Source organism: Acipenser ruthenus, chromosome 8 (assembly GCF_902713425.1).
Source record: "Acipenser ruthenus chromosome 8, fAciRut3.2 maternal haplotype, whole genome shotgun sequence".
Lineage (NCBI taxonomy): Eukaryota > Metazoa > Chordata > Actinopteri > Acipenseriformes > Acipenseridae > Acipenser > Acipenser ruthenus.
In genome coordinates, this window is record NC_081196.1 from 61,522,453 (window position 1) to 61,548,137 (window position 25,685).

A 25,685-nucleotide genomic window follows, 5' to 3' on the forward strand; every position below is an offset into this window, starting at 1 on the left:
ACCATTATTCCATCATAAATACTTAAAGCCACTGCAGCTTGCAGAATAGAAGACATTGCTTTCTTTGCATTAATAATTCAATTTATTATTTGATAGCTCCTTTCAAAGCAGCCTTTTATTTCTTTATTATTTGGATTAGAAATCATTTCAGAGCTGTATGACTACAATTGTCTGTAATACAGTGCTGTAATATTCACACACCCACGTGACCTGTTGTGACCAACCAGGATAGAGTATCTAAACTATTACCTTCAGCACCAAGGCACTGCATGCCATACAGTGTGTAAGAACTAATCAACCATCCTGCTGCTACCTTCAGCACCAGGGCACTGCATGCCATACAGTGTGTAAGAACTAATCAACCATCCTGCTGCTACCTTCAGCACCAGGGCACTGCATGCCATACAGTGTGTAAGATCTGTTTGAGCTCAGTCAGGGAAGTTAAACAACATTGTAAACCAAGTAGTATGTCTTCACCTCCTTCACAACACCCCAGAGGAAGAAGCATACAACAGGGTCTTCAATTATTTAAAAAGGTAACTGAAATCCCAGTCGTTTATCTCAGAAAGTAATGGAAGCAAACACACACACACACACACACACACACACACACACACACACACACACACACACATCAAAAAAACAAGATCATAGGGTTTATTTACTGCAAGCACATTTTTATCTGGACACTCTTTTTAATTCCATTTGAAAATGACAGTAGACAGCTGTTAATCCAAGACTATGGCTTGCAGTAGCCTTGCCCAGGCAGACTAAACTTACAGTTGTACTGTATAAACACACAGTATCTTGCTGTTGATTAAGAAGTACATCCCCAAACTGATGAGGATGGAATGAGCCCCAAACCAATGAGCATAGTCCTTGTAGACCGCTTGTTTACTGCACTGCCGTATCATCGGTATGGAGGTCCCAGAGCAGCAATCATTGCTGGATGTTAAACTACCCCACACACCGTGTTAATGACAGTGACGTGCTTTCAAGAGGGACACAATCCATCACTATTTAGTTCAGCTTTAGTATAATGGGACTGTACCTGCTGGCTTCAGGGCTGCTGCCAATGCAATGGCGTTACTTACTAGATTCTCTGATTGTTCCCTCTGTTTGACTGTGTATGAAAATAAGTCAGTCAGTAACACTTTACATTGTGTCTCTAATTACTGTGTATTCACATAGTAGTTACTTAGTAAATACATGTGTACTTGTACTTGTACGATGTTATTATATATAGTTACAAAGTACTTAATGTTCAATTTTTTTCATGATATAGCCCTGACCATAACTCTAAACCTTTTCTGATACAATTGTGAACTTACATAAGATTTATACATAATAACTATGCATAATAATATTGTATTTATATGTAAGTACACGTGTATTTACTAAGTAACTAATATGTAAATACACAGTAATTAGAGACACTTAGGGGTTGATTTAAGTATAGAGGCCATGCAAATAATTGCGGATGCAAAATTCTAATTGCATTGCAGCCAGGAAATTATTTTGCACTGGGGCATATGTACATTAAAATGAAAGCCATCTTTCAATTTATTACATTTAACTAATGTCAATAAAAAATAAAAATACAACACAAAACCTACAGAGGATTGTTTCATTAATCAGTATGTCCTTTTAACATGTCAGAGTTCTCTTAATATTTCACAGGTACTGTAGTGTCCTTTAATACATCAGAACGGTCCTCTTAATTAAACTGGATGCCTTTCTCTGGCCTGCATGGCTTGTGCGCTGCAATACAATTGACCCTATCAAGCGACTGCTTGGCTCATGTCCTCATGTATTTCAATAAGCTGTATAAACCAGCTACTACTGTATGTGTTATGTACAGGATTCAAATAAGAACAGAGAAAACGGTTCTGCATTTTAAACGTTTATTGACAAAATGTACATGAAATCATTTTCAAATAAGTCAGAGAAGCAGGGATATACAGAGAGAGCTTTACTGGAATGGAGGGACGTTGTTTTTTTATTCAGATAACACTGAGGGTAGAAGAACAGCGGGATGTTTTCAGTTCCAATTATTGTCAATCATCGTATTTTACAAAACAAAAAGTGTAAATAAACTACCCCATAAAAATAGATTGGCGGTTTTGTTCAATGTGTTGGGCTCATCAGAAACGTACTGTATTATATAGTTAAGGTAAGGGACGTCTTGTCCAGAGACACAATCAGGTATTTTTTAATCCAAACTCGACCTTTATTTTGTAAACAGTATGCAAGCCAAGTCGGGTTTCACTTAATTACAGACTGGATCATTATTTTACATGTAAAATGATAAGCAATCTAAAGACATACAGGGTAGCACAGCCAATCAAAACGATAAAGCAGCCTCTCTCTCCGTTTTACTAAACACAAGCTGTTAACCATGGCAACATCTTTTCTTGTTTCTACCATCCCCCGGTGCACTCTGGACCTTTACAAGCTAATATTCTCACAGCTCTCTTTTCTCCCTCTCGCTTAATTACATGTAGAATTAAGTGTAACCTGTTCCAGCTGAAAATCCATGCCTTATTCGAGATCCACGTGGGAGTGAGCCTACAAATAAAGGGTAATGATCACTATTGCTCCATTATTATTATTATTATTATTATTATTATTATTATTATTATTATCAATCTTTCAAGCCAGCAGTTAGTCTGTGCTATATAATATTTGATATCAAATAGTTTTATTTTTCTGTGGTTCAGGGACCAGCGAGGTTATTGATGGCAGAAGGTTGTTGCTTCTGCAGAGGAAGTGCTGATACAGACTGTGCACAGTAACCTCAGCTCAGCTTCCAGGAAAGTAAACTGTGTTAGTTTTAATCTGAACATACAGAAAAACACTTCACTGATAAAATTTGTGTTCTAGTGGACATCATTACCAGTATTTGTTACAGCAATTCTCCATGTTAGTTTAAATTCTACCTCTAAATATATCACATTAATTAACTGTACTGAATCAGTGGTTTTGACAGACAAATAAATAAATAAATAAATAAATAAATAAAGCACTTACTTTCCCATGTCTAACAGAATTGATTCATTATTTGAAAATTACTTTGAGAAAAAAAATAGATGCATGGGCAAGTTTAATTACACATTTTGACTCAAATGACATTACACATTAGAAGATGAATGTTAATTGTTCCAGTGGTATTATATTAACATCGTATACACTACCCTAGCATAACCTATGATATCAGGTTTATTACAATTCAGTGAAATTGATTTTGAGAGGCAAAAGGAGCTATTTAACCATTTTCTTGAAATAATAATAATAACACTATGTAACACAATTTTTGTTCCTGGGTAGTAAGTGTTATTTCCTAATTGCTTATGCCTCAAAAGTATAGAAAATGGTTATTATTCCCCACAGACTTTGCTTTTGTGACCAGGACAGTGATATTTTGAAATTTACCTATTTCCAATGAGAAAACGGGTGAATTTGTGTCTTTTCGTTCACATAAAGTCAGAAAAAAACAACATATGAATCCAAATGAACATGTATTTATACTAAAGTAATACAAACATGACTACAAAAGATTTAGAAGTGAGTAGTTTTTCGAGATTTATGATTATACTGTAAATCACTTTCACGAATCAGCCCCCAAATGTAGTCTCCCATCATGTTCTCGTTATGCTGTTCTTGGTAGCGGTGTTCAAAGTCCAGTATATCCTTGTGGAAGCGCTCGCCTTGCTCCTCCGAGTACGCTCCCATTTTCTCCTTGAATTTATCAAGATGAGCATCTAGGATATGGACTTTGAGGGACATCCTACAGCCCATTGTGCCATAGTTCTTCACCAGAGTCTCAACCAGCTCCACATAGTTTTTGGCCTTGTGATTGCCCAGGAAGCCCCGAACCACTGCGACAAAGCTGTTCCAAGCCGCTTTCTCCTTACTAGTGAGCTTCTTGGGGAATTCATTGCACTCCAGGATCTTCTTTATCTGTGGTCTGACAAAGACACCGGCTTTGACCTTTGCTTCAGACAGCTTAGGGAAGAAGTCTTGAAGGTACTTGAAGGCTGCCGACTCCTTATCTAGAGCTCTGACAAATTGTTTCATAAGGCCCAATTTGATGTGCAGTGGTGGCATCAGCACCTTCTGGGGGTCGGGTTCACCAGTAGTTCCCACTTGACGTTGTTCCTCCCCACAGAGAACTCGGTCCGCTGTGGCCAGTCCTGCCTGTGGTAGTGCGCCTTGGTGTCCCTGCTGTCCCAAAGGCAAAGATAGCAGGGAAACTTGGTAAAACCGCCTTGGAGACCCATCAGGAATGCCATCATTGCAGCCTCTTGATGCCATCTCAGAAAAATGCAGATATGTATCCACTTAGGCAGCTGGAACTAAACTGAACTGGTGGGCTTAAGGCCCCTGTATTTATACTACTATTTACAGTGCCTTGCGAAAGTATTCGGCCCCCTTGAACTTTGCGACCTTTTGCCACATTTCAGGCTTCAAACATAAAGATATGAAACTGTAATTTTTTGTGAAGAATCAGCAACAAGTGGGACACAATCATGAAGTGGAACGAAATTTATTGGATATTTCAAACTTTTTTAACAAATAAAAAACTGAAAAATTGGGCGTGCAAAATTATTCAGCCCCCTTAAGTTAATACTTTGTAGCGCCACCTTTTGCTGCGATTACAGCTGTAAGTCGCTTGGGGTATGTCTCTATCAGTTTTGCACATCGAGAGACTGAAATTTTTGCCCATTCCTCCTTGCAAAACAGCTCGAGCTCAGTGAGGTTGGATGGAGAGCATTTGTGAACAGCAGTTTTCAGTTCTTTCCACAGATTCTCGATTGGATTCAGGTCTGGACTTTGACTTGGCCATTCTAACACCTGGATATGTTTATTTGTGAACCATTCCATTGTAGATTTTGCTTTATGTTTTGGATCATTGTCTTGTTGGAAGACAAATCTCCGTCCCAGTCTCAGGTCTTTTGCAGACTCCATCAGGTTTTCTTCCAGAATGGTCCTGTATTTGGCTCCATCCATCTTCCCATCAATTTTAACCATCTTCCCTGTCCCTGCTGAAGAAAAGCAGGCCCAAACCATGATGCTGCCACCACCATGTTTGACAGTGGGGATGGTGTGTTCAGGGTGATGAGCTGTGTTGCTTTTACGTCAAACATTGTTGCCAAAAAGTTCGATTTTGGTTTCATCTGACCAGAGCACCTTCTTCCACATGTTTGGTGTGTCTCCCAGGTGGCTTGTGGCAAACTGTAAACGACACTTTTTATGGATATCTTTAAGAAATGGCTTTCTTCTTGCCACTCTTCCATAAAGGCCAGATTTGTGCAGTATACGATTGATTGTTGTCCTATGGACAGAGTCTCCCACCTCAGCTGTAGATCTCTGCAGTTCATCCAGAGTGATCATGGGCCTCTTGGCTGCATCTCTGATCAGTCTTCTCCTTGTATGAGCTGAAAGTTTAGAGGGACGGCCAGGTCTTGGTAGATTTGCAGTGGTCTGATACTCCTTCCATTTCAATATTATTGCTTGCACAGTGCTCCTTGGGATGTTTAAAGCTTGGGAAATCTTTTTGTATCCAAATCCGGCTTTAAACTTCTCCACAACAGTATCTCGGACCTGCCTGGTGTGTTCCTTGTTCTTCATGATGCTCTCTGCGCTTTAAACGGACCTCTGAGACTATCACAGTGCAGGTGCATTTATACGGAGACTTGATTACACACAGGTGGATTCTATTTATCATCATTAGTCATTTAGGTCAACATTGGATCATTCAGAGATCCTCACTGAACTTCTGGAGAGAGTTTGCTGCACTGAAAGTAAAGGGGCTGAATAATTTTGCACGCCCAATTTTTCAGTTTTTTATTTGTTAAAAAAGTTCGAAATATCCAATAAATTTCGTTCCACTTCATGATTGTGTCCCACTTGTTGTTGATTCTTCACAAAAAATTACAGTTTCATATCTTTATGTTTGAAGCCTGAAATGTGGCAAAAGGTCGCAAAGTTCAAGGGGGCCGAATACTTTCGCAAGGCACTGTATATTACTGGAAAGTTCTAGAAAGTTCTAGAAGTTACTCCAAGTTTACTCAGCACTGAATCTATCTGGAATGTTCTGGAAAATAGGTACATTTCAAAATATCACTGTCCTGGTCACAAAAGCAAAGTTTGTGGGAAATAATAGCCATTTTCTATACTTTTGAGGCATAAGCAATTAGGAAATAACACTTACTACCCAGGAACAAAAATAAAATTGTTCCACGGTGTAATAATAATAATAATAATAATAATAATAATAATAATAATAATAATAATAATAATTCTCTTTTCACCTAGAGGTAGGGTTGGAAGCTTTCAGTTCTTGGAAAGAATACATGTTATGATATTTGTCCATCCTCAGATTAGAAGCTTGAAAAACTAATTTGGCAGTAGAACATGCCATACACATTTCTGTAACACTTGTATCACCTCTATCTCATACACGTTGTCAAGACATTTACAACAACATGGCAACACTGACTGAGATGAGACACTGGCGTAACCCCTGTGTTGTGAATAGTAGCACAGCATTTGAAATGCATAATCTCCAGGCTACCAGGCCTCCGACTTTTGATCTCTCTAATTGAACTGGTGTTGACTCTCTTGGCTGTTTCACATCCCGTTTTGCTACGGTGTGCTGTGTAATACAAGTGGAGGAACACTAGATGGAAACGTCGGGTGTTGGAGTTGGGGATGTTTCGTATGCAGAAACCGCTACACCCATAACATCAAGGTATGTGTGATAATCGGTCAAATACTAATCAGCAGTTGAACACATACTATAAAACCGTTGCCCGATCAAATAAATGTCACAATAAAATAAATAAGTACCAGAACGCCAAAGACCACAATTAAAATGTGCAACAACCATACATCATTCCAACATCATGAACCATGGAGTGAGGCATGTCTGGTGTGGGAACCCCCTCATGTGAGGCATGGAAACATTGCCCAATCTAACCACTGTAAGAAACCCAGTCCCACCACCGCCAACAAAAAGGAACTGTTTCATCACAAAGCTTGCTACTCAGAATGATGGAGAACTTCATCTTGGTACTCCTGGATCAGCTGGGACTGGATGCATCTTATTAAAGTAAAAGAGAAATTAAGAATCAAAGCAGACAGGCAGGACTTACAAACCATTGCTGTACAACTGGCACAGCCGACCCATTTACATCTGCACAGGATATTATTGATTATCACAAAACTAGACTCAGTGGGCTTTCTCCATCTATATTTACACATTGACTCAGTTACCCAATCTTACAGTTCATCTCACATATTTAACATGTTATTTTCATTTGTTCCTTTTTTTATTTGTTTTGTTCACAGGGTTGCTTGCTACGAATGTTATTGTAATTTCCGGGTTTCCCATTATGCTTTGCTGTCCTCTTCGTTTGTCTGGATGCTGTTGTCACCATGAACTTTGACCTCAATGGTGTCAGACTTCAGGGCTTCTTTGCCGTTCTCTTCTTTCAGTGGTAGCTTCCTGTGAAAACAATTTGAGAAGACAGACTGTAGTTAATTTATTACATTTCGTTCATGTCGAAAGCACTGCAAACTCTTCTACAAATCCTACCAATCTCTATAGCCCCATCAAAGTCACTCAATGTTAGATTCAATGTTAGACTAATTAATACATTTAAAGACTTCTTTAAAATTTTAAGTGTGCTATACAACACAGAAATTAGACTACGGCTATATTCCGAAACCTCTTTACGCTAAATTATTATTAGCTTTTTTTTCAGAAAAGAAATAAAAAGCCTAATAAAGCTATCAGACCTGAAATAAACCACTTAAACATTTAAATGAGGGCTTTGTTAACAGTCTCAGGTTGCAATTGTTATTGTATTTCTTTTCAGAAAAGATTGAGCTAATAACAATTTGGAGTAAATGGCTTTGAGAATCCAGCCCTATGGGCTCCACAGACAAGCTAGGTAATTGAATCCAGATTGGAAAATAGTATCCCAGTACATCATGTGTCATTAGAAATGCATAGTTCAAACAAGACAAAAAGAAAGAAAGAAAGCATGAGAATTAGACCTTCCCATGGGATGTTGGCAGCAAAACCATATTGTTCATCCCTCTGAGAAATTCATCAGCGCTTTTAATTGACATGTCAGGAGATTGTTTTTTTCATTTCATTTTAAAAGCAGGTTAAATTGATGGTGTATCTATGGCCACCCCTGCCAGTTTGTATCCTGTCTGCTTGGGTTCTTTACATGGATGGCTCTAGGTAGGGGCATGTGAAGGAAGCTGTCTACATGCTGTATTATGATTCTGTGCAACCTAACCAAATTCAGGGACTAAATGGAAATTTCAAATTCCAATGCAGGTAACACTTTACATGAAGTGTCTCTGATTACTGTGTATTTACGTAGTAGTTACTTAGTAAATAAATGTGTACTTACACACAATCACAATTGTATAAAACCACTGGCTGGAGAAGGTAGAACTTTGTTTGAAACATCAATAACTTGTTCAATGTTTGAGGACCACTTCAGGAATGAAATCAAATCCTGTTTGTGTTTCCTGTGAGTGTAACTATCTTCTTCTATGTCTGAGTTGGATTGGAGGATTGGGGCCATGCTTACTGAGTGCATGCGTCAGCATATTTAAAATCTGGGATGAAAGACAAGACTATATCAGTAACACTTTACATTTAGTGTCTCCAAGTACTGTGTATTTACATAGTAGTTACTTAGTAAATACATTACAATGTTATTATGCATAGTTACACTGTACTTAATGTGTACGATATAACCCTAACCCTAACCCTAACCATAATCCTTTTCTGATACAATTGTTTACTTGTATATATCGTGCAAAAATATTACAATGTAACTATGAATTGATTTGATGCTTTAAACCAAAGAAAGTGAACTGTTTGTAAGAAAGTCAATGCAAACACACACCCATGCACACACACACACATATATATGTATGTGTATATATATATATATATATATATATATATATATATATATATATATATATATATATGTATATATATATATTTATATATTACTTCTATATACTTAATTGCTTGAAAACGTACAATACAAATGTAAGTAGATTATTTTCATCTGATATGCTTCACCACTGACTGCATATGATTCATAGATGCTTAATTACAATGGTTGATATATTAATAACAGAATATCCCTTGATACTCCTCTAATAATCAACCATCTTCATTCTGTTGTGCAAGAAATAGATTTAATAAGAACAGACACATACACAACAAATAACTTTCAGGTAACCTAGACCACTGACAATCCCTCCAATTTGTGTGAAGTGTAGCCATTACCAAATTCCAAGATAATCAATCTAATGCTGCCTCTACTGCTATTCTACTCTGTTATTCCGTGACTGGTTCTGTCATTCACTGGCGTTTCAGTGCACCTCGCTTTGTTATTGTGTTCATGAACACTGTTCTGGTATCTAAAAGTTGTCTGTAATAACCTCTCCAACTGTCAGTATTGATTTTAAAGATAAATGCAAATGATAATGTCTGCAGCTTTTTATCGACTAGGGGAAAACATACCAGACTGTGTCTGCTTTTCTAATGCAGGGAATATGAACAACCAAAAGGGTTTCTCTTTTTAATCCAAACATAAGATACCAACAATAAGGTTCCCCTGTACCATTCTGCATTGAGCCCTCATTGCTTAAGTTCAACAAATTAAACTGATGCAACGTAGAACTATATATGTGCACTTCTATCAGAGTACACTGGGTTTGAAGAAAGACCAATCTTTGTCCATATGCCATTGCATGCTCCAATGGAAGGATGCATATGATTAAGATAATGGCATTTCAGACATTGTTTCAAGAGCTTAATCTGAGCAAATCTGAAATCTCAAAACAGTTTGGAGCGCACATATACACTTCTCTGTCTTAACGCTTCAATCGTGCTGGTAAAAGCAAGGCTTACTCTGGCTCTGTAAGTGGTGTGGTCTCATTCGGTTCGTTTACAGGGCTCCCATCATCAGGGTTAGTTATTCTCTCCTCTTCTGCTCGCATCTCAACAATGGGATCCTTCGACCCATCCTTCCTGCACACACCAACAAAATGCACAATCATAAACAGCACAATGTCTCCTCATTTTGTATCATGGAGCTGAAAAATCTCAGATGTCGTCTAAATTTTAAACTATTGCAAGGCAAGCTTGTTTATTGGTGTGAACGGGAGAAGGAATCTGAGCTGCAAATCTACCTCCTGACCAGGAAGGGTGCTAAGTAAGGTTGGTGGTACGCCTTCGCAGGGATGGGCCGACTCGATAGTAGGACAGAACCTGAAGTCGGCCATCTTGGGAAGAGGCAGTAGTTGTAAGACTGGTAAACAACTCCATTATGATTAGCTGTATTGCGTGCAGTGATTGGACAGAGCGTGGCGCCGCACTGATCACAAGGAGGAGTTTAGCAGTACAAAGGGGATGCAGATATGGGAGTACGGCCCCTTGCACTGAAACATTAATGCAGCTAGAATGCTGCTGTGTTTTTGTTTTGCAGCTGAGGACTAACCCGGGAGCTGATGCTTTGAAGCCAGCACAAACCCCTGGAGCATCTACCCTGCACACAACCTCCACTCGTCCCTCCACTGGAGCATCTACCCTGAACGCAACCACCACTCGTCCCTCCACAGGAGCACCTACCCTGAACGCAACCACCACTCGTCCCTCCACTAGAGCATCTACTCTGCACACAACCACCACCCGTCCCTCCAATGGAGCACCCACCCTGCACGCAACCACCCCCGTCCTTGCACTGGAGGACCAGCACTGATTGAGCACTTGCGCCCTGCCTGCACTACGGGGCACAGGCTTATTATTTATTTGTTTATTTTTTTGGTTTTGTTTGGGACTGTAAAACTGCTGTATGACCACCATACCATTGCTGGTATAGGGGGTGGATTGATTTATTAAAATAAGGAAGTTTTTCTTTGAACATACCCTCTATTTGCACATTCTATTCTTTCCCACACCTCTCACATCCTGATAATTGGTAAACCGATCTGGTATTTCTTTTTCTAAGATCCAGATTGAGCATCTCAGTGTTTGCCTGGTAATATAAATGTTAGCTATTTTTATCAGACCTGTACTAATACTACCTCCAGTACAACACAATGTAAAGTACCCTGTTTCTATGGCCATGGTAATCTGGTGCACCACTATGTCATTATTTTCTTTCCTGAGACTGTAAGTCAAAACCGGAACACTGTCAGGGACTACAGTCTATTAACAAATATAAATAACTTGCCAGCATCACAATTCTGTGGAGTGATGGGCAAAAAATATATTGGGCACTCTTCCCTCTGAGGCAGAACTCATTCGATACCTGATTCACAATAAAAGAGGTTCTGTCTGCTTTGTGCGCTGGCAAAATCCCAATAAAGGCCAATAAAACTCTAAGCTCTAAATGTCCCTTTACCCATGATTCATTCCATCATGGGCATATACTGTGTATTTTTTGCCAAAGAAAACAATTAAGTTATAAAAATTCTGTCACGCACATGAGCTATTTTTTTAAAGGGAAACTGCTGGGAAGGTGACATCAGCTTTATTGCAACAGTGACTGAGGATTGATCCCTGGTTTCAGACCAACATACAGTTTTCTTCATCCCAGAAGAACTGGGATCCATTCCCAGTCCAAGTATCACTCAATTGAGTCAACTACCAGAGATATTTAATTACATACAATACTCCCCCTAATGGCCATGCAATTAAACATGTCCCATTGCCAACCATGCAGAAACACAGAGCGCATACAGTACAACAATTATCCAATGTAATTACTGATAACCATCAGGGGTCAGGGTCTTCACCCATTTGGGGTCCACTGTAGGGAGCTGTTAGGAAGCTTCAGAGACCACTGAGATGAGTGATGTCAAAAGTGACTGGCTTTATATCGGAGCAGCTAGACTCGGCTAACTCAGCCTACAGCAAGAATTGACTAAAAAAATATGTTCATAGTTAATGTCTACAACACAGTACAGTAAACCTAAATGAAGCGTCTCCTTTGACAAAGTGGCCATTATAATAAAGGGTGAACCTATAGCTGCAGGAAGGTATTCCATGCAACACATGGAATAGAAAATAATACATCCAGTACAGTACATGCACAGTTTGCCATTACAGAATACACAAGGGAGGGACATTGACTGGTGGCCTAGGGGGCCATTGTGTGGAAAAAAAGAGAATACAAATAACACTACAGCACATTACACAATGTGGAAAAAAACATGTAAGAACACTGAAACTCAACACAGTTCATCACGTGTGGCCTCAATTGTGGGAGTCTAAAGAAGGACTGGCTATACTTATGCAGTGATGCTGGAGTTTTGCTTTACACTGGAACACCCAAATGCATTTTGGTGTTTTACAGTTTTACTGCATATAATAATAATAATAATAATAATAATAATAATAATAATAATAATAATAATAATAATGGTATTATTATTATTATTATTATTATTATTATTATTATTATTATTATTATTATTTTTTTTTTATTATTATTATTATTATTATTATTACTAGTAGTAGTAGTAGTAGTCATAGTAGTAGTAGTAGTAGTAGTATTATACCCGATGCCACCCTTGTTGCAGCAGGGTGTGTAAATGGCAGACCAGGCTTTGGGTACTCACAAGTACGCTGCTTTGCCTTCCTCCAGGTCTTTGCTCTTGCTGCTGGTGGCTGTTTTCTTCCCGCAGAACCTCCGGGTGATGCACATCAACAGGCCGCACTGCTTCAGGAAGAAACAGCTGACATCCACAAGCCCCAGGACAAGGAGCAGGGCTGCCACGCCCAGCCCCACCACCGCCCCCAGACCCAGACTGCTGAATAGGGTGTCTGCAGGCATCAATCATGGAACACATGTCAGTGGCATAAAACCAATCAGAAACTTGATGGGTTTTTTGTCTCAACTAATATGCACATTTCATATTTTCTTTGACATATAAATAGCAAGAATGTGTTTACTGAAGATGACATCTTGTGTCAACAACGGTTTAAAATTCTATTCTTTCATCTGATAATTTATGCACATGAGGGATGCTTTGTCAGCAGAGGGTGACCCCTGGGCCAAAACATACCTTACTAATTCAGTCCTCCAACACTCGTCACAAATATTGCCTGCCGCACTTCACTGTTTCAGTGTAGATAGAAAGACAGATGACTGTGGTGGTGACAGACAGGCTCAGTTAAATTAAAATAAAAAAAGAAGAAATGAAACGATAGAAACATAATACCCATGTGAGACTTGAAACATATATGACTGCAGTTTTTCTATTATATTGACGTACTGTATCTGTTAATACCACACAGTAGTAGTAGAGTTGTTGTAATGGAGCTACTGGTTGGATTAAAAAAATGTGAATTAAAAAACAATGTCTGCACCAACAGTCTCCTGATTAACATGATATGCAACTTCACCCTGTATTTCGTAAGGCTTTTTAGAACAGCCCTATGAATAATTACACCCCATGTAGAAACAGACATCCATGTACCTTATGGTGTTTTCAAAATAACAAGACTGTTGAGGAAGTTATAGCAGTCTAATAAATAGTAAAAACAGGTATTTCTATATTTTCCCTTGACAACGATGGCACATCTATTCATCCCATAATACTAAGAGGCTTGAGCATGTACAAGGCATTGAATACCAAGAACACCGAGATTAAGCCTGCCCCAGCTTCAAAGGATTTCTTGTGATAAAAACATATTTCAAAGAAAAACAGGAAAGGTGAAATAGATTTAAAAACAATTGTGCATACAATGAAATCCAATAACCTAACCACAGTACACATTTTTTGCATGTTTATTTATGTATTGGCTTGTATGGGGCATGCCCACCTGTGTCAAGCTGTGTAGAACAATGAAATAACATCATCCAATCCTAGTGGTAATAATGGATTGGTCTTCTAAGGGTCCACAATAAGCACTCCTAACAGAATGCAATTGTACCGTTATGTATTTCATTGGTGTCCTTTTGGAATGCAGTGTGTAGTGCATTTACTGTACATTAAACTCTTGTTTCACATTTTACCAGTGAATTGCAAAGTTAGCGGTCTTTACAGAATCACTGAAAAAAGACAGCTCCCTCTGTTTAACACATGATGAAATGCAGGTAGAAAAAACCCCTCAGAATTCTGAAGTAAATGCTTTGCAATCAGTGGAAAACAGACCTGGTAGTTATTAAACAGAAATGTTTAATGAAGCTGATAACAACCCTCAGGATTAAACATTGAATAAATATCTGAGAGCAAATACATATTAACTTTAATAATTATCATTTTTTTATGTACTTTTATTTTTATCATTTGAGTAATACACTTTGTGTTTCCTTGGGCTGGCCATTTATTTTCAGATACATTAGTTGAACTACAGAAGTATTTTTTCTAAGAAACTCATGACCTAGACTTTTTAGAGAACAAATGCTTATATGCAAGTATACTATATATTATTTTTAGTTAAAGAAATAGTGCACAATGCCCAGCTTTCATATTTTTATTTTTACTGATGCGTACAGCAGGCTCACTACCAGTCTTTGGGAAAGCACCTCCATTCTGTCTCCATTGTACTGAGAGACTGGTTTCACACAGAAGCACATGGCACTGTAATGTGAATTGGGCATATTGTCCATGTCTCTGCAATGGAATTTTAGAGTAAAGTGATGTAATTGTTTGTAGTTAGTCTTGATTATTGTAATGACCTTTTTTTGACAGTGTTAAAGAACACCTGAACTCCTAAATACACCTAATTGACAATTGACAGCCAATTAGGGTTCGGCACAAGTATAAATTCAGGTGGGTTGACCAAGTAAGGAGAGTCTAGTGAAGGGTTTCCTGGCAGGCTGGTCAGGCATACTAGAGTATCCTTGAGTATCATTGAGTATCCTGCAATCAACTCAACTCAACTCCACTCAGGAATGTAATGTTAATTTTAAGTTCTAGTCCAAACGTTTATAAATGAAAATGTCAAAAACAGTTTAAAAAGAAATCTGAAGTGAGAAACTTGGAAAAGGGAGGTGTTTACTAACACATGCTAATTCTGTTCTAATGCGTAAATATTTATCTGTCATCATTTTATTAGTGGATAATATTGCATGACAACATGACACCTGAATGAGACCAGATATGACTATCTAGAATAAAAAAATGCAATGCCAATTACTTGGAATAAAAATATAAAACTAACAGCCCAAGGCCAGTTTACACAATCTTGGCTGGTATGCAATAAGAATAAATATGGAAAAAGACTGAAACTAAATAAAACTAAAGGAAACTTGGAATTTAATGTAATATAAAAACATGTTTTTTCGTATGATAGATTTGCTTACAACTGGACATCTTCAATAATATTTTTCAGTCATTAATGAATGAAATGAAAGGGGAAGCAGGATGCTTATTAAGTGATTTACAATAAAATAACAAGAACAATTAGGAAAAAGAAACTTGATGTGTAGCATGCTGGACAAGCCTGTTATGGGAACAATAAATAACGAAACTGATAATAATAACCATGATAATTATGATACGTTACAGTGATAACAACACACACCTTGCAATGCGGTAGCAGTCTCTTGGTTTGATCAGAGTTGATTTTTAATTTTGGGCCAGAGTGACGGAACAAAGACAAATAAACAGTACTGTTCCTCTTCCAGTACTACCCTGCTGACTGTGGAGTTTCCTTATCTCTTTGTATATCACACACCCTTACATTGTGCTTGCTGGGATGGCTAGAAGCGCTTTGACCGCTCTGTTCTATGGCATTGTTTAAGAATCCACACCAGAATCTGGGACCACTGATATGCAGAAGTACTTGTGCTCTTGCTTAGCTTTAAGCCCTGCTTTCAGCTCATATCACTCCAAATAAGTAAGTTATCTTTACAATTCCTTCACTGCCTCAACCTGCTGGCTCTTCAAATACCAAGGCCTGCCCTTACTAAATAGATGGAATATTATCAATTGTCATGTCTTGAAGTGCCAGTACCAGTTACATAACAATTGTCAGAACTTGTACACATTGTCAATCCATTTCAATGCTATGGTATAAAATGTCAGTCTCGCTGTGCAATGTGTGTTCCAAAGCCATTGTGTTGCCATTGTTGGTAACTGAATCTACCAATGGTTCTACTTTTTTTTTGTTTAGAATTAATTTGGCCACTTTATATATGCCATTGCTTATCCAAATTATTTCCATGTGTGGATTTGGAATAGTGGTAAAATATTAAAATGATCCACACATACAGTATGAAGACACACATTGAAGCTAAATTGTAAACCATTGTTACATCAACCAAACGTAGATTTACATTTATCTAAACACACTTTCCACAAGAAGCTTGTGGGTATGAATTCTACATGTATGTGGTTCAAATGTATGCTTCAAAACCTTCTATATTATCTTGTAGGTGAAATGTCATGTAGTGGGCATTAAGGCAAACTCATCTGCACACAAACAAAATTGCATTTTAGCTAAACTTCCTATACTAAACCTTGGAGATGTTTAACTCAATTAACTCAACACATTAATCCCTTAATCAATCGAATATTCTTAATATATATAATACATATGTATTAATTACACAACACAAAAATAAGTGTTCACTTGTTTGTGCTTGTAAACAGTAATTGAGTACCAATCAAACAATCTGCACTGTGATTTAAAATAAAACCTGTTGTCATCAAACTAACTAAAACCATTCCTATTTTATCTGTGATTATTTCTTTATTATATAAAAACCCCTAACTTTCTTTATTATATAAAATAGTTTATATTTTACTTCCTCATATTAGATTTTATTTCTTTATATTCACAGCGTGGGATTGTAGTCCTGAGTAAGATTTATTTAACCTTGATTAAACTTGACAAAAATACATCTCCCAGTATGCACACCTGTAGATAATTCAGGCAGCGTGATAAGGTCCTAAGATAGAGCTAAGGAAAGGTCACGACCAATCCATTGCATCTGCTATTTTCTTGGTATGGCAGTAAAATGTTGGGCCCTGGGTGAAAGAAAAACTTTGCTTACAAGTGCCTTTTAGATCAATGCGGCAGTGAATTGCCATTGATTGATACCCAGTTGTACAGAGCTGCAGGGAACACTTCAGGAACTGCTACTGAAAACCATGCTGTACCACAGCCCTGCACATCCTGGCTGAAGTCAAGTCATATTAGTTTTGCTCATCCCATGCACAAGCTTTGAGTCCTGCACAAAGCACCATTTAACCTCACCTTTCATTTATGACAGACATTGTAAAATGATTCCGCCTCTTCACATCACTGCACATCCCCATTTCATTAAACCATTAACGGTACATCATTGTTCCAGTGAACCGTAGAAGTGTTGAAGCTTGGTTCAGCCCACATGATAAAGCACCGTTTAGCTCCATACATCTCCACCTCTTTAGCCCAGTATAATACAAACGTGTTCAGCAGCATGCATCATTCCCAAATTCCACTGTGCACATCACAGCGGCGTCCTCTCAAATCATACTCGCATTGAACTTCATGCATCAGACATTCGTTCCAGCGGTAATATCTTCATTGAGCCTCCATGCAATAATAAAGCACTGCTCAAAACCTCCAACATCTGAACTCTCCATATCATTGCTCACAGATGCACCCACGAGCCTCAGTGATGCATCTCCACTTACTGCAGCTCCTTTCAGCCTTAATACTGTATCTTCATTCAGCTCTTAGCTGAGTACACATACACATATGACAGCTTCACTCAGCAGCGTGTAATTCATCACATCTTCAACTCTTCAGTATTTACAGCTTGCCAAATCACTCAGCCCTCTTCACCTTGCTTACAATATACCACAAAATAAGTCTTCCTCTATTATATACTTGCTTCTACCCTCCTCTAGCATAGTAACATTAATCTTAATACAGTAAAACTTCACAGGGTATAGTGATATTAAGAGTGCTTTAGTTACAACCTTGATCCAATTGAAAGGTGTTTGGAGAAAGAGGTCCACCATATTAAGACAGACAACTCAAATATAAAGGTCTGAATTCAATGTAAAGAAAGAATACAGAGGGGGTTTGGTTTGTTTGCATGAAAACCATCATCTGCAGGTACAAAGGCATGTTAGTTGCCATTTGGGTTATAACAGTGTAACAGGGCGAGCAGCCCTGTACAGTATTTGTTTGTTTTATTTTAGAACGGGGTCCCCCTCCGGCCGTGTTATTTTGTGTTTGTTTGTTTGTTTATTTATTTATTGTGTTTTATGACGGCGAAGCACCGCGTATATTTTTATTTATGTATTTGTGACGGCGTAGCCGTTGATTAGAAAACTCGTGCAGAAGGTGGCCATCTCCCGAATTAATTAGGTGATTTAATTTGTTGCTAATCGGGAGATGGCCACCTGTATAAAAAGTCTCCAGCTCTCCAGCTCGGGGTGGTGTAGTAGGAGCGAGAGCAACGAGAGAGAGAGAAAAAGCTTTAAGTTTAAGAATAGGTCCAGGAACAGTGACGGCTACAGCTCAGCCTGACCTGGACCAGTTATTGTATTTCTTTTTTGTGTTCGTGACTTGTTTTTTGTTTAACTGTTTATTTTGCTTGGTGAGCACAGTTTTCTCTTTTTGTTAAAACATTTGGTTTATATTTGTTGAATTTTGAATAAAGACGGCGCAAACGCCATTGCACCCAACCTGCGGTATCCAGTTTCAGTTCCTGCTTCTGGCCTGACGTCATCACACACGCCATCCTGTCACAAACAGGCATGCAGCAAATGCTGCTGAAGTGTTAAATAGCTCTTGAGTGCTGCTTGTTTCCATGTATCCAATTCCTTTATTTAACATGCATGTGAACATGTGTAAAACATGTTTCAGAAAGGCATAAAGCCATAGGGGAGGCTGCACAGGTGCACCGTATTGAATTCAGTCTAGACTGAATACATACATGTCACGAATGGAAAAAGACACCATGACCCACATTGTATCAAAGCTGTTAAACCAAATTCTTGTACATTACACTCCATGGTTAGTGATCACGTTAGACATTTTTATGAGTTAAATTTCAGAGGACATACTGATTAAAAAAAAAACAAAAAAAAAAAACCTATATAAAGATGAACTGAACCAGCAACATTTATAAACTGATTACAGCAATTAAAATTAAGAATACTAGTAAAACATTAAAATGTGTGCATGTTAAATTAAGCACATAATTGACCATTTTTTGGAACACCAGTGCTGCACATAAATGACCCCAGTAATTGCTTCAGGTAAATCTACAACGATTTATTTTAAAATTGTTGAGGTTAATTATTGTTGAAATTTAACATACCATTTTAATAGGAGTAAATTAAATATCTCAAAACGCTATGACCGAGACAACAGCTTTAAATTGTGATCTGCAATTATCGCCCGGAGTTCAATACTAGAATTGTGCATAACATTAATTTGAATATTTTATCTTGAACACTCGCTACCCACTTAAAGGGCAACATGGTATTGGTATGAAATATCATTCTAGTGACTTTTTAAAACCAAGAAGTTTAAAGCACTTTGTAGGCACAATTGCCTGGAATTAATAACTATTTTTGATATAAGTAGATATCTGAACTAATCTTTTGGATTCATTCTTCAGCACACAGTATGCAAGGCAGCATGTGAACTATTGACTGAAGCAAATTCCGAGCACACAGCACAAAGGAGGGGTAGTGAGCCTCGGGCTGGTGGACTTTAACTGAACCAGACACAAAGAGGCTCTGCAGGATCGTAAATAGATCAGAGCATCCGATCAGAATTTATGAAGGAAATGGAAGTTGGAGACAGCAGAAGGATGTCATAATTAGATAATGTATTCATCCTACGCAGGGTGAGGCAACCCATTGTCCAAAACAATGGAAGACAGTTGTAGGGGTAACGTATAGGTCTTTATGTGAAAGTCCTATAAGAATTGGCAACTTGCAGCAAGAACCTTGAACTGGTTTCTAACTCTGGCTCCATAAGAGAAGATAGCCTTAAGCTTTATACTTCTTTACTGCAAGAAGATTCTGTACCTTATTATTTTATTATTATTTATTTCTTAGCAGACGCCCTTATCCAGGGCAACTTACAATTGTTACAAGATATCACATTATTTTTACATACAATTACATTATTTTTTACACATTATTTTTACATACAATTACCCATTTATATAGTTGGGTTTTTACTGGATCAATCTAGGTAAAAGTACCTTGCTCAAGGGTACAGCAGCAATGTCCCCCACCTGGGATTGAACCTACAACCCTCTGGTCAAGAGTCCAGAGCCCTAAGCACTACTCCACATTGCTGCCCAGTATATTCTCTAGTTGCAGACTTTCTTTTTTGTCATGTAAGCTATGAAATATGTATTGTTTGTTCTATGTTTAGGACTCCTGCTGATAGGAAAAAGAGACATCTGTGAGTCAGTTTATCTACTTGTCAAAAAGAACCATTCCTGGGTTTTGAAGATAAAGGAACACACGGGACGTGTGTAAAACCCCTACTTGGGTTTTGAAGATAAAGGAGCCCAACTTGGGTTTGAAGATTTGTGGAAACGAAGCGAAAATATAACTACAATAGAAGATTTATTCTGCAGACTTTTGGCATCTTGTTCAAGGAACTGTTGAGTATAATTTCCTTACTTTTCCCTTGTGGAACTAGAGTAATTAATTGTAATTACAACACATAGAAATTGATAAAATAGTTATCTTAAATTGCTCTTTTAAGGCGTGTATGAACAACCTCAGAGTTTGAACCTTGTTAAAAAGTAAATAAGCTGCTCAACTCATATTGTCATATGAAGTGCTTATTTGAAAGTATACTTGTGTAATTGTTAGTAAACAATTGTAGATCAGCCTTAGCTGTGATATGTTATTAGAAGAATTGTAATTGAACATGTTTTGTTTTACATTTTAATAATACATGTTGGTGTTTAACTAGAATTATATTGCCTGTGAGCGGCAGATGCAGGGCCACTATCTGTGTAGTTGAGCTGAGGAAACTGTTAGCAGAGTGACATCATCACCTGTTAACAGATCCGTGCAGCCTGTACTGAGATTGAGACAGAGGAGTTAATGCACTGTGTTAGAATGAGATGCTGACCCTATACTGAATGTTAGGAAAGCAATACGGATTCCACTTGTACTGTAGTTTAAATGCATTATTGAGAAACGACACATATAGAAGCATATACATTCAAGGAATAAGTGTTTACTTGTGCTGCATTGATATGTATGTGAACTGTTACCTCATGATGATTTTCTAGGTTTTTCCTTTCTGTACCCTTATTATTATTATCTAATATACTACTACAATATTTTAACCTACCTTGTTGTGGTTGAGGGTGTTTTGTGTGTTCATTGTAATTCCTCGATCTTATACACATCATTAAATAAAATGATTATGATAAGGTCTTAATTAACGTGAATGCATATTCAGATTATTTAACAGATAACTAATAGATTGTCTGTGTTTAGATGATGATCTAATATGGTAATGGTCAAGTTGATTAACGCATATTAATTTGAACAATTGTAATTATTAAAATTAATTAATCGTTTCAATTAATTATTAAACAAGCTAACATAATCAGCCCCACAACTTCTATGGCCTCAACAGAGCTCTTAGAAACATGTCTAAAAATACAGAATGTAACCATTAGCATTTACCTCTCTAGTCTGCCCATAATTACAATGTTATTATGCATAGTTACAATATACTTAACATGTGCATGATATAAGTAAACAATTGTATCCAGTTAGGTTTAGGGTTAGGGTTAGGGTTAGGGTTATGGTTAGGGATAGGGCAAGGGATAGGGGTAGGGATAGGGTTAGGATTAGGGTTGTATCATGCAAATAATCTAACTATGCATAATAACATTGTAATTATGTGCAAGTACACATGCATTTACTAAGCAGATACTATGTAAATACACAGTAATTAGAGACACTTAATGTAAAGTGTTACCTTTTACTTGTGTGGTATTGCAAGACTACTTTTTATGCTGGACTTCAGTGCAGGATTAATTTAGAGCCAGTGAGAAATGTATGCTAATTCTTGCTGATTCCCCTATTTAAAACACACTTGAAATCAAGATTGGGAATAATGTGGATCCCAATAAACTTTTCAGCACTTCAGGTTGTGCGAGCAAGTTATAAATAAAGCCTATGTGATGAGACAAAGATTAACAAGAACAGGGATTTAATGTAATGGAAACCAAAACATTAGGAAGTTTTATGAAAAAGAAAAAAAAAAACTGTATGCAAAACAAAATAAAGTGCGAGGGAATTTAAATTTGCTGAAGAAAATTCAGACCCAGTAGGACTTTACTGAGGAACAATATACTGTCTGCTTCTTTATTCAAAGCTGCCTCCATCCACTGCATCTGGCTTCTCACATGGCTAAACAACAGTCTCTAATACTCCTGTGTTCACATCATTTAAAATGGAAAAGCCATTTCAGCAAAATAATCCATTATCTTTGAATTGCATCCGGTGTAGTAAAAAACAATAAACAACAAAGCAATATGAGGGAGTCTTCCGAAACACATTGATAAATGCAGAGTCCCTTCTGCCTAATCTAGTGTCAGACCCTGACTGATTCTTAATAGTCTACTTATAGCCTTTTTATTGCTGCTGGACACAGGTCATGTAGGAGATGATCTATAGTTCTGTCTGCATCAGTAGTCGATATGGATACATTAACAAACATCTGATCTGGAGGTCAGAAACAGAGCCACAGATGTGAGCATACGATGTGATGCACAGCAGCTTTCTCAGTGCAGAGAACTGATTTTCCAGGAATAAGCTGAACCAAAGGAATAAGCTGAATCAAAGATCCTCCATGTACAGGATAAATAGAAGAAATACCATATAAAGTCATCTGATTTCTTCAAATCACCTTCTTAAGAACAGGATACTTGGTCAGAAAGACAAATATTTCTCTTAAACACTCAGTCATATGATATATAGTTCTGTTTCACAGACCTAGATTATCACTAATTGTGGACTGCAGAAGGCTATTTTAGCTCAGGTAGTCCATGACTGGTACTAATCAGGTTCTGAGAAAACAGCCATTAGTGCTGAAAATGTAGCAAAATCTTAGATAAGAGTTTTGACAAGGTGTCTTTATCATCTTATAAAAAATGTCAATGTTTGTGAAGGCTTTTACTATTATTGACTTTTTAATACTTCTATATTAGCTAGTTTAAATGTACGATATCACACTTTTTTTAAAACAAATCATGTTTTATTAAGATGCTGCGTGAGATGCAGCTAAATGGAATCCCGGTAGAGTTCGCTCTGTTGGCTGAAAGCTGTTGTGTCGTAATTTATATTATTTATGGAATTTCTATTTATTTTCCGCTTGAGCCGAACTGAAAGGAAATCAAATAGGCCAGCATCATGTAATAAATATCGTCACATACTCTTGTCTTCAGAACCATGTTAATCAGATTAGGTTTTTTAAACTGGATTTATAGTTTATTTATAGTTTGTGTGTGTGTGTGTGTGTGGGGGTGTGTGTGTGTGTGTGTGTATGTGTAAGACACAAACTAGCACCAATACATAACAATTCCAAATTCCAGTTCCAGAAGAGGAGAAACGAAGGAAGTCATGTCTGGAGGAACAGAGGGCCATGGGAACCAGACAACCTTACCACTTTCTGGACTGCTGAGAGGTGGATCAACTTCTGTTCTAGAAATGATTGAATTATTATTATTATTTATTATTATTATTATTATTATTATTATTATTATTATTACTGGAATCCATGCAAGGGGTGCAACAAGGCAATCTTTTTGCAGACATTCAATAGATTATTTATGTTGAAGGATTATTATATGCTTGACAGTAAATTTGTGCAAAGTTAGAAGCATGATGGTGCTGCCTGTCACACCAAGTAATTAACATGAAAAATAGTTGTTCACTTTGCTAATTTAAGCTCCTATACTACTGGAAATTGGTAATGTGACAGTTATATTGTGGGTGCATTATTGTGATAGACACTACAGTTAAGTAATTTTTAAAAAGCCAGCATTATTTCTGGTTTGCAGCTTGTTGTTTAGGTCTTTGCACAGTTTAATGGATTGGGAATTGGAGAGCTTTGCAAGTAGTGTCTGAAGTAATTAAAAAGGCTTGCAGGTTTTGAACAATGCAATTGGAAACCCGACCTCTTGTATTGCCATTCACATTCTGCTAACGCATGCCACAGGTTCAACATAGGCAGTGCAGTGAGCGTTGACAGCGTTAGCTTCTAAAAGGTCTGTGACCTGACAGAACCAAAGTCTCTATAAAACCACTCAACCATTTCAGACTATAAATGTAAAAGCTTCTTGGGAAAAAAAACCTGAAACCTCTACCACTCATTAGAGTGCTCCTGCAGTTTGATACTATCGAGCAGAAGCGATTAGTACAGAAATCAGATCTACAAATGGCTCAGCCTGCACCATGATCCTTCTCATTGATTAAGCTTCTGAACTCCCCATTTCTTTACTGCTCTGCTGCCAACATGTACAATTCTTCTGCCATTGATGTTGTGTCATGGGCAACATTGAAGCAGTTTAAATCTCTCTTGGAGATGTAGCTGGACATGTCTCCTTTTATTAATGCACAAGGCCAATAGGTTATCGGTTTCAGCCATGCCTTTTCAATGGTTGAAACTACATAAGACAGTTTAACCATATCAACAGTCTTTAAATTGTGGATGATCTTCCTATTGACACAAGTCAATCCCTCCAAGGTGAAAACCCTGCAAGATTAGTATAGAGCTCAGTGTGTTCATGTGATGTTATACTTTATACAGTTCATTACATGGCTTGTATCGGATGGTTGCTAAATAGTAGTTAATTAATGGCGTAAGAAAACAAACGTGAAAACATGGGGGAAAAGGCACATGTGTAAAATTGTTAGAATGTTCTGTCTGACCATGGTCCATTGGTAAGATTATTTTTTGATGCGATTAATGTAGGCTTATAAACTTCACATCACCCTGGGGTTAACAAGGCTATTGTTATTTTAGACTTCAGAAACCATGAAGTATTGAACACAATGAATTAGGAAAGGGTTATTTTACACCACAGAGTGCTGTTTACCTAATTGCATTTGTGAATGATCATGCTTGACGAGGGCATGCAGTATGCAGTCAATGTGAAGCAGAGTTTCATTGAATTAAAAAAAAAAAGGAAAACTATTAGCATCTTGTTAATCTGATATGAGTCACATTATAGTACAGTGGTGGAACACAAATCCCAGGTTTAAAAGCAAAGTAGCAATGCATTCCAAACCAAGAGGACCTTGACAAGAGGTGTAGATGTAAAATAAACACAGTCACTTTATATTCCAAGCTCATGTATAAAGCTTGTATGAGGAACACAATTACTGAACATCTGCCATGTCAAATCTGCACCAGCTTTAATGTCATTACAAACAGATCCTGCTTTTTGCAGTGCATTTCATGCAGACATACATTATCTCAGTGTGTAACATCTCTGACACTGAACCAAAGAAAGCAGATGCTATATAAATGTTGGCTGAGACCAAAGCAATCATTTTCACTGTTTTATCATTCTGCGGATCTCCTGCAGGTTCTGAATACATAGCTTTTTTAGTTTGTGTTTAAACAATTCCAGATTGCTTTTGGCATTGCAACATTAAAGCAATAAACAGGCCATTCAAAT

The 25,685-nt window shown here is 37.5% G+C and overlaps 1 protein-coding gene across 3 annotated transcripts in view; it reads right to left on the minus strand.

Moving 5' to 3' along the window:
• Positions 1-6,246: 6,246 nt before the first annotated feature.
• LOC117407087 (neural cell adhesion molecule 2) overlaps positions 6,247-25,685 on the minus strand; it is a 276,877-nt gene continuing 257,438 nt past the window's right edge. For 2 of the 3 annotated variants that reach the window (XM_059029424.1, XM_059029423.1), the window contains exons 16-18: positions 12,673-12,877; positions 9,959-10,078; positions 6,247-7,510 (exon numbers count right to left, since the gene is read on the minus strand). In XM_059029424.1, coding sequence (XP_058885407.1) covers positions 7,396-7,510; positions 9,959-10,078; positions 12,673-12,877 — 440 coding nt within the window. In that variant the 3' untranslated portion in view covers positions 6,247-7,395. The remainder of the gene's footprint in view (positions 7,511-9,958; positions 10,079-12,672; positions 12,878-25,685) is intronic. The other variant, XM_059029425.1, reaches the window with a different exon arrangement.